The sequence below is a fragment of the Gnatocerus cornutus genome, chromosome 2, assembly GCF_029298725.1.
Source record: "Gnatocerus cornutus isolate USDA-ARS CGAHR chromosome 2, icGnaCorn1.1, whole genome shotgun sequence".
Classification (NCBI taxonomy): Eukaryota; Metazoa; Arthropoda; class Insecta; order Coleoptera; family Tenebrionidae; genus Gnatocerus; species Gnatocerus cornutus.
In genome coordinates, this window is record NC_142234.1 from 19879256 (window position 1) to 19888656 (window position 9401).

At 38.1% G+C, this 9401-nt stretch overlaps 2 protein-coding genes across 3 annotated transcripts; one reads left to right on the forward strand and one right to left on the reverse strand.

Moving 5' to 3' along the window:
• Nucleotides 1-88: 88 nt before the first annotated feature.
• On the reverse strand, nucleotides 89-2181 carry Neos (nuclear receptor coactivator protein neosin). The gene is made up of 4 exons (XM_088050546.1): nucleotides 977-2181; nucleotides 730-929; nucleotides 541-686; nucleotides 89-488 (listed from the first exon to the last, which is right to left on the reverse strand). The coding sequence occupies exons 1-4, from the start codon at nucleotides 1942-1944 to the stop codon at nucleotides 156-158; spliced, it is 1647 nt and encodes a 548-aa protein (XP_087906672.1). The 5' UTR covers nucleotides 1945-2181; the 3' UTR covers nucleotides 89-155.
• Nucleotides 2182-2649: 468 nt separating this feature from the next.
• On the forward strand, nucleotides 2650-5982 carry LOC148179872 (uncharacterized). 2 transcript variants are annotated; one of them, XM_088030466.1, is made up of 7 exons: nucleotides 2652-2867; nucleotides 2956-3238; nucleotides 3286-3448; nucleotides 3640-3838; nucleotides 3893-4204; nucleotides 4251-4469; nucleotides 4656-5982. In XM_088030466.1, the coding sequence occupies exons 2-7, from the start codon at nucleotides 3000-3002 to the stop codon at nucleotides 4766-4768; spliced, it is 1245 nt and encodes a 414-aa protein (XP_087886592.1). In that variant the 5' UTR covers nucleotides 2652-2867; nucleotides 2956-2999; the 3' UTR covers nucleotides 4769-5982. The 2 variants fall into 2 exon arrangements, with proteins under 2 accessions (XP_087886591.1, XP_087886592.1); XM_088030465.1 differs by having other exon boundaries at nucleotides 2650-2867; nucleotides 3640-4204.
• Nucleotides 5983-9401: the final 3419 nt, after the last annotated feature.

Sequence of the window (9401 nt, forward strand, 5' to 3'; positions counted from 1 at the left end):
TTCGCGAGCCTTTTTTGCACCTTATAATCCTCGTTACATAATTTACCACATTTGCGGGAGATTACCGGTGTTGCCACCAAAAAAATACTTTTCGATATGGGGAGAACTCTATTCCACTCTTACATCCCATAAAGTCCAATTTGATAAAATCCATCTTACAAAGCTACACTTATATTCTTAAACATTTCGCCCCCTAGCAAACTGTCCAACGCTTTCTGCACCGAAGGATCCTTCAACAGCGGAGGAGCAACGTCTGGCGGCTGCGGCGCTTCTGGAGGCGGTTGATCACTTGACGTCTTATTTAAAATGTTCATAATCCGACTTTGTAACTCCGCTTGTTTACTGTTGGATTCTTGCGACATCTGGTCCACTCCCTCATCAACTTCATGCAGATGCTGTACTTCTCGTCTTTCTTGTAAATACTTTAATAACCGATCGTACTGTGACGATGTGATTTGTCTGTTTTCAGCCAAGAGATTCAGGAGTAACTGGAAGATATTTTTAAGAGCGCCTGTAAGAAGTAAGGATGGTAATTATTACCTGCATGGATGTTGGATGGCGATCAGAAACGTTAAGTACTCCTCCGGGTCCCAAGGTTTCGACGCTGGACTTGTCGCCGCGCATGTAGGCGTCGAAATTCCGGGTGATTAAGACCAAGGCGTCTTCAATGGGCATGTTTCTGTGCTCTAAGAAGAATGGTATTATTTGGATTTGGAATCAGAGAGTTACCTTGTGGAAGCCCGTGCAAAATGTTCAAAGTTAAGCTTCTGTGTTCTTCGTTTTGGGGCATTACTAAGATGGCGTATAAGCATCCTCTGCTGGAGATATTGGCAAGGACACGACCAATAGGTACGTCTTCGTTTGGGAACAGTAGGTCCACTATCAGCCCCAAAGTTTTCAGTCTCTGCTCGATATATTCCGCGTACTTTCTGGAATAAAACAATAAAACTTTTTCCGATTCGTTTTACAGACTCACGTCAACTGCTTGGCGACAACAATAATCTCGCAATCATTTCTATCAGGCTGGTCAATTACTGGAGGTCGATTATTATAGCCCCCAGAAGGGGGAGCATAATCCTCTCTCCCATAATAACCATCCTCCCTGTACATATCTACAGGTTGCTGAAACCGGTCTCTACTCCTAACTCGTCGTTTCCTCGACCTCTTTTCAGGAGGGCCATCATTCTTCACCGACTCATCCACCATCGGCGGTGGCCCCACGTTACCGGGAGCTGGTGGCGGTCCTACGTTCCCTCTCCCTTGTGGTGGCCCTATATTCGGCCGCACTGGGGGTGGACCCGCGTTGGGTCTCCCCGGCGACGGTCCCGCGTTGGGTCTCCCCGGCGGCGGTCCTGTATTAACCCTCGGCGGCGGCGGTCGCCCTTGTACCGGTGGAGGCACATCTTCTTGCTCCAACTCAGGCTTCTGGGGCTCTTCAGGAGGCTGCGAGAACTGCGGTGGCGGCGCCGGAGGTTCATGCATAGGTTGATTATTATGAACCTGCGGTGGCGGCGGCGCAGGAGGTCCGTCTTTCGGGGGGCCTTGAAGTTGGTTTTGCATTTGATGGGGGCCTTGGTTTTGCATTTGATGCGGGCCTTGGTTTTGCATTTGATGGGGACCTTGGTTTGGCCCAGGGCCCATGGGACGTCTATTTTGAGGATTATTCGCCCCTTTTTGACTCTTATCTAAAGCCTGTCTTACGCAGATTTTCCGACCGTGGAGCATTGTGTTGTTTTGATTTTTAATAGCAGCTTGCGCTTGACTTTCGTTTTCGTATTGGATGAAGGCGAAGCCCATTTGGAGGACAAGACCGAGAATCCTGCCATGGACTTTGAATTTTTCTTCGAGATCTGCAGCAACTATCGTCTTCGGAAGGGCCCCAATGTAGATACGCGATGGGGCTGTTGCCGGGTTGGTCATAAACTGCTTGTCTGTACGATACATGCTGTGTTCGGCGCGTTGTGAGGTTAAAACAATAGTTTTTGTTTCGGAAACACTGTTTTTCGAAGCGAAATATTCACAGTACGTTTCATTACATTAATTAGGCGAATTTGCTCTGAATTACCGTTTCGGCAAAACAATAACAATCATGCACACCACAATTGAAATTGGAACGTCAAAAGCTGTCAAACGCACGTCAAAATGACAGCGGTCCGCTAAGCTAAGACATACGGCTTCAAACAGCTTCAAATGTAATGAATTTAGGAATTTTTGAGAAGTCAACCGAAACTGCTTACTACTGGTTGCATATTCTCATGTTCTAATTTTTTAAATTAAATGAAACAACCCATTAAAAATTGTGCGGGATGAAAAATCTTCCAGTGATTTTTTTTTGAAGTTCGAATTGATGAAATGAAAATTGTCAAAATTTTAGAATCATAGTAGCCTTTGAGATTTTTGGGGTTTTTGCCAAATTGCAGCCAATCTTGTCGCAGTTTTTTGACAGGCCTCAAAAAACGAAGTTTTGGCGGATATTTTCTTATCAATTTTTTCAAAAAAACTTCAATTTGGGGCTGAATCAACGCTGAAAAGTATTTCGCGAATTTTTCCGATGCGATTACATCTTAAATTGTAAGTTAATTGCTTTTTTGTATATGATTTCTTTTAGCGTGACTTTTTTGTGGAATCTAGGACGCAAATTGCCCCCAGTCGCTTCCGGAACTGAGACAAAGCTGCTGCTGCTCCGGAGCATAAAATTTTAATGATTTTAGGTGTACGCACTCGCTTCGATTGTGCGCAACTGCGCAACCGAAGCCGCAAGCACCGAATCCGAAGTAATGTGCTTAAAAAAATCAGCTGTGCTACAGACAAAACCCCATTTAGCAATTATATTCCGGATGTAAATTGCTGCCTAAGCAGGAAATAATGTAAGTGGACCATTAAAATATCTCACTAATGTGCTCGTGATTGTTGGCAGTGCTGTTGTTTATTTGTGGTTATGTATACATTTTCCAGGTTGTAAGGTTCTCAATCTGGAAAAAATCTCTTTGCCTTTCACAATGGATCTAGCAGAGACAATGAAAAACGTTTTAGCTAAAGGAATTCAACAAACTAATGTTAATGATTTGCCTAGTTCAACAGGCATGGGTTTCCCTGGTACAGGTTATGTTACAGAGAAGTTGTATATGTTGCTACAGCTTTATTTACAAAATAAGGGATGGAATTCTTCGGTGGAACTTTTACAGTGTTTTTCCGAGTTGAAAGAGTCGTCGATGCTTCCTAGTGCTGCTTATTTACAGTGAGTTTGCTGGTGGCCATTAACTTCTTATTTTTTTATTCTTCCAGAATGATGGCTTCAAGAGTCACTTTAGACTCACAAGGTAGACTCATTCTGAGGGAAAATGGCAAAATTATACTTCCTTTTGAGCATTTTGCCAACGCTGTCATGCTGAAGCACATGAATGGACCTCATGGGTTGCATCTTGGGGTGGAAGCCACAGTGAGAGCAGTAAGTTAGATCGTCTGGAAACTTCACCAGAAGTGCACTGTTTTATATTATTTCTCGTTACTCTACTGTTTGAGTGAGTTATGAATGTAACTCACGCTAATCTTGGCCAGTTATTGCCAAATTAGTCTAAATTTTACTAAATTAAGTACAGATGAGGGTTCATCTCCAAAAACTTGTTTCGTTTTTCAAAGGTAATGGACTCGTACACCATCGGCCGCGAAAATTTCGGCATGGAAAAGGAATTCATCATCGAAGTGGTCCAAAACTGCCCAAATCCTGCATGCCGCTATTACAAAAATCAAATGGAATTAACTCAAAAAACATTACAACACTTAAGCACACCTTCCTATTTAGGAGAAGCGCAAACAAACAATCCCGATATGCGTAATCGTAATGCTTTAAGCTATGACGTTAACAAATCAAATAAATATCAAAATTTAATAGGTTTGGGCGCAGTTGATTTAACAGGCCAAAATAATTTAGATTCAAAAATCAGTCAACAGTTGCTAGATAGGCCTAAATCTGTGGCTCCGACTCAGCAACAGATAACCGCAGCTCTGATTCAGCAACAAAATAGAGTAATTGCACAGCAAAACATTGACAAATTAAATGCGAATCTCGAAAAGCAACGGCAGCAGATGCAGCTGCAGCAACAAATGGATCTAGCGAAAGGACAGCAGAAATCTCATTTCGATCTACCGATCATGGACCACAAACTGACTGATTTTCTGAGGGCCAACTTGGAAAATCTAGAAGGTACTCGCCGGGGAGGTGTTTTGCAATTAAAAAAATCGATTTGTAGGTTTGTCGGCAGCTAACAAAGATCTCCTAGCTCTGCATAACGGAGCGTGGACTTCAGCTTCGAGTTTAACCTCTGACGAGAAGAGGTCTTCGGAAGGAGGCCAAGAAAAAATCGTCAGAGCCTTCGCAGAAGTCATGAAGAACATGCAAAGAATGAAAACTTACGTGAGGCCTGCGATGTGCAAACCTTACGGAAAACAATCCGAAGCTCTCCAAAAGAGTAAGTCTTTACGCAGTGTCTTGAGACGGTTTTCAGAGTGATGAGACCTCCGAAGTGAATTCTTGAGAGCTCCGAGTTGAGCTTTCGGATTATGATTGCGAAAACTTTGATCTTATCTGATCGTACGACCGACGGAATTCACGCTTCTTTGATTGTGTCTGTAGTATCACGTTTACTTGTTTCTAGCTCTCATGGACACAATCCAACTAATCCAATCGTTGAGGAGTTTTCTGCCGCCCCCTCACATACAAGTGAGTTCTTGGAAAAATGAAGATAAGCATCGATATGAAGAAACTTAGTGTGAGTATAATCGTTGGCTAACGGCAATGTTAAATGATACATGACTTCCGAGATTACATGATCCTTTAAAAGGATATAAAACGATGTGAAAGTATTTTGTTCCTTATTTTATATTTAGTGTAGGTTTCTGTGTTTTTATTTTTTAAATTTTTATCGAGGTTGTTGAAATTACGTGCAAAATTATATTTTCCTTGTGTGCAACTAAGCTATTTTTTATCAATGTATTAGTTAAAAAACACTCAGTATTTGAGAATCTGCGCTGAATAACATTTTAAGTAAGTCTGTTGGAGCAGAGGCACTTAAAATAATAATTCTAGTGTGTCAATATAATCTAGCTATAAGTTAAACTATAAGAATATAAAAACGAATTGCATATTTACCCGGGAACTGAATAAAAGGTCTGGTTTTGCATTTTCAAAACTGCTCTCTTTTTTATTTTGTTTGTATTTATTTTACGTTATGTGATAGCACCGTACTTATGTATGAAATTTGAGATTGTCTTCGAGATTTTAATTTCTCTTGAATTGTATTATCTTCCTCTCTAGTATTTCAGCAGTGGGAAAACCAGAATAGTCGAACTATCTTAGGAAAGATAGTTTCACTATAACCACGTTTCAGAGACTGATAGTTAAGTTATGAAAGTCTGTTCCTCTCTTTTATTTTTTAGCCTAGTTTAGCTTGTTTGGGAAGCAGCACTACTTTGGTATTGTAGTCAGTTTGTTGCAGCTACTTATCCTACGAGGTATTCAAACCTGCTTAATGGCCAGGCTACAATATTTTGACAAAATTCTAGTCATTTCAAATTCAAAATCCAAAATTTTAGCTGTGATATTTTAATTGGCCATGGTTTCATTCCAGTGTTTGCGCGTTTCGATACCAAAATTCGTATTATTAGATAAATCGAGGATTTGCATATCATGTTTTTTTTCGTATTGTAGATCTGAGCCAGTATTTGTAACAAGTTCTAAGACTGTTGTGAAATTATCATTCTTAGTTGTGTAAAGTTTAGGATTTAAGTGGTTTTTGTATGTTGTCACAAATAGGACTTACCTGTAAGGCTATAAATATAATCTTGCCAATATTCATTTAAAGCTTAGCTTTATTTGTTTGACTTATTTAATTATGTAATAGGTAATGTATGTGATGCTAATATTGTTGAACAATTTTTTGTTGTTTGTATTAGGCTTTTGTGCAATAAAACATTTAAAATTAAGAGTCTGGTTCAAGTTTTAATTCTATAATACTAACGCAGCTACTGACTCCTAGATGACAGCACGAGTTTATCCCAATGGCGCTACCTGACCGCACGAATTAAGGATATTTTTTGGTTTTTAGCTAACAAATTTATGTAGATTTTATTGATAATTGAGACCAACATTGGAATTTTAAACCTTTTTTCTGCACTATTTATGCAGATTTAATGAGACCACAAACAGTAAATGGAAAATCAATGGTATCTGTTTATTCAGGTGTCGATTAAACTTGCAGAAAATGTAAATGAAACATTAGTTTGTGCTTAGTCGCTCATAATCAATATTTTTTAATTTGTTTAAGCAGCTTGATAATGCACAGGAAAATCTGCGGATATTTCGCCATCGTTTTTGCGAAGAATTCAATTTTTTTTTTTTTGATTTGCAATGTAAATCTATTTCGCCGACACTTTTTGCGGAATTTTCAAAACTCGTGAATCTGACGCAAGAATTAGTTTTTTGTCACTGTAGTTTGGCGTCGCGACGTCTAGCAAATGTAATTATTGGCGAATTTCGGGGTTTTGTGGAAGCAATCGCCAACTCAAATTTATTTTAATCTAACTGTGTCCAAAATATCTCAGTTTTGATTACAATGTGTGCAAATTGTGTTGAAAATTTAAGGAAAAAAATACCCAAATATAATCAAGTTGGCCGTCAAAGACACAAGTCGTCACAGTTCGATAGTACGTTTACACCAAAACGTCATCTTTCTTTTAATTCGTTTAGAATGCAACAACAGTCCATTAGTCTCTTTGTTGCTTTTTTGGTGTTGATTAACAGTGTTTAGTGTTCTAAAAGTGAAACACGGCCAGCATAATCAAAATTTCATGAAAATGAGTTGGGTGACATTTTGGTGTAAACGTAGATTCGAAATGTAACGTCATTCAATTGTTCTTACCGTTTTTCCAATCCCCTTTTTTTGAATTTTTCTCGCACAAAACAAATTTCTAATCGAATTTGAAACTTTGAAATTGAATTTTTGACATTAGCATCGAGAACAGCCCACGTTATTTTAGAGTTACCATGGTTACCACTTTCGCCGACTGTCGCGTTTGGAAGTTTTGTTTTCCTTTTTGGAGTAAAGTCCGTTTTTTTATTAAAAAACCACCAACACCGCACTCTCCCACCACTTTACAACCGGCAACATCGTCGATAGTGACTTTTTGGTGATAAAATCAAATAGGTTAACTTCCTAAAACACAAAACAAAAAACAAAACACTTTACACAAAACGGCCTTTCAGGCTGTGCCGAGTCTTTTCACTATTAAATCCTTTGACTTGCAATCTGACAGGCTGTAAAAGAAACGTTTTTAACGGAAACACTGCCTAATTTTCAGCAATGTCAAAAATTTGACAACTTTTTTCTCACCAAAAATTTCACTAGGCAACGTTGGCGGTTGTAATGCAGGGGAAGATTGCGGTGTTGGTGGTTTAAAAAAAAAAACGGTCTTTACAAAAGACAGACTATCTGGAAAATTCTGTCAATAAAATGTGTCAAAATTCAATTTACAGCCGATTTAGGCTACTAAAGTCCACTATGACAGTTGTTTCTTTATCTTGATGAATTAACTTTGGAAATTTTAAGATGACAAGGTTGGCAACATCAGCAAATTGACATTTGCCAATTTTGACATGAAAAGTGCTGTATATCAAGATTTCGTAGTTAATTAGTGCGTGCCCTTAAAGATGTTGAAATTCCCCTCAGATGCGACTGTTGTTTAAAAACGGTAAGAAACAAATTGAATTTAGACACATTGACAAAAGACGATCGTTTTTTTCTACCCTAAAATCCGATTAACAAAACACCGCCATTGCAACATTTGCACCAGGAACGAATTACACGATAAGAAAATTTACAATTTGCAACCTAAGCCAACTGTACGTAATTTTGATTCACAACAATTTTCATGTCAAAATTGCCAAATGTCAAATTATGATGCCATAAAGAAAAAACTGTCAAAGTGGACAATTGCGATCTAAACTGACTGTAACTTGATAAAAACGCGTTTTCTTCTCATATTTTATACACAATGTACTTACATATTTAAAATAAAAACAAAAAAAAATTTAAGACAGTTATTGTTTTCATAAAAATTCAAAAATTGGTAAAAATTGCAAAAATTGCAGTCGTCGCGACGTCAAACTATCGGTGATACAAATCTAATTTTACTGGATTCTGTAGAGAAACAAATTGCACACCTAATAAAAGGTCCTAAAAACATTTTTTTTGTGGTGACACTAGAAGAATTTGAATGTGAATCTCTCTTAATTCATAATTTTCCATAACTCGACATTCAGCAAAATCAAAGTTGCATCACTGCACTCTTGGCAATTATTTTGCTTTCTCGCATTTATCGCTCAAATCACACAATCATGGATTATAATTGCGCGATTTAACACAACTATTACTTTTATAATTGTCCAATAATATCATTTCAACATCTAACGTTCTCATTTTGTCCGAAATTAGTAACACGGACGTAGCGTCGTTTTCTCGGCCCAGTGGACTGAAGTGCCTTCGTGAATTGTATAATATTGAGGTTTGTTTTATAGCAGGATGGGCGTGGACGCGGTTCTATTAATGAACAATACTCATGGAAAAGGTGCAGTTTCCTCCATTTTCCTCCTTCCGTCAAATCTGTTGTCTTTTAGTGTTGAATATTGAAGACTTTAGAGTCGCTACCTGTAATTAAAAGGATAATGAGCGCCTGAGCGGACGTCGTCGCGCTCATGTGTAATACAAACGTCAATGAGCATTTAATTATAATTAAGAACATTATAAAACACGGGAAGAGTTGCAGGAAGAAACCAATCTGCTCAATAGAATGTCATCCGGCCCATGATTAGTCGACGGACCAGATGTTTTATATCTTCTTGATACAAGTGAAAATTACAGTTTTTTACGACGTTAAATTAGTATTTTAATATGTTGTTGCGATGTCCTTTTGGGGAATAATTATCAGGCGGTGTAGTAAACGAAGGAATTCAACATCTTATTTATGTGAACCTAATTCGAGAAATTATGGAACTTTGATAGCAAAATATTATTTTTCGTTCTAAATTTGTAAATTCCATGCTCTATACATGGACATTATGGTTATTTAGACGGTGGATTTACTTATATGGAGGCGAGATGAAGTAAATAATTGCTTTTAATTAAATTTCATTGCTTACATAAAAATAAATCTAAATATTACAGGGGCGTACAATTCACATTTTTTATCGTCTTTACAAGCTAAAATTTACTTAATTTAAAAGCAAATTTGGGATTTTGGGCTCTTCTAAAAGTGGAATTTTTTTTCGTCGCAGAGCATCTCCAAAAAATAATAGAAAAGTCCAGAAATAGCTGTTTTTGGTACCAAAAATACTATTTTTGCGGACT

Coding starts and splice junctions, on each gene's coding strand:
- Neos (XM_088050546.1), bottom strand. CDS start 1,944: ATGTATCGTACAGACAAGCAGTTTATGACCAACCCGGCAACAGCCCCA. Junction 687..729: donor TTTGCACGGGCTTCCACAAG/GTAACTCTCTGA, acceptor CATTCTTCTTAG/AGCACAGAAACATGCCCATT. Junction 489..540: donor GCCATCCAACATCCATGCAG/GTAATAATTACC, acceptor AATATCTTCCAG/TTACTCCTGAATCTCTTGGC.
- LOC148179872 (XM_088030465.1), top strand. CDS start 3,000: ATGGATCTAGCAGAGACAATGAAAAACGTTTTAGCTAAAGGAATTCAA. Junction 4,205..4,250: donor CAACTTGGAAAATCTAGAAG/GTACTCGCCGGG, acceptor ATCGATTTGTAG/GTTTGTCGGCAGCTAACAAA. Junction 4,470..4,655: donor ATCCGAAGCTCTCCAAAAGA/GTAAGTCTTTAC, acceptor ACTTGTTTCTAG/CTCTCATGGACACAATCCAA.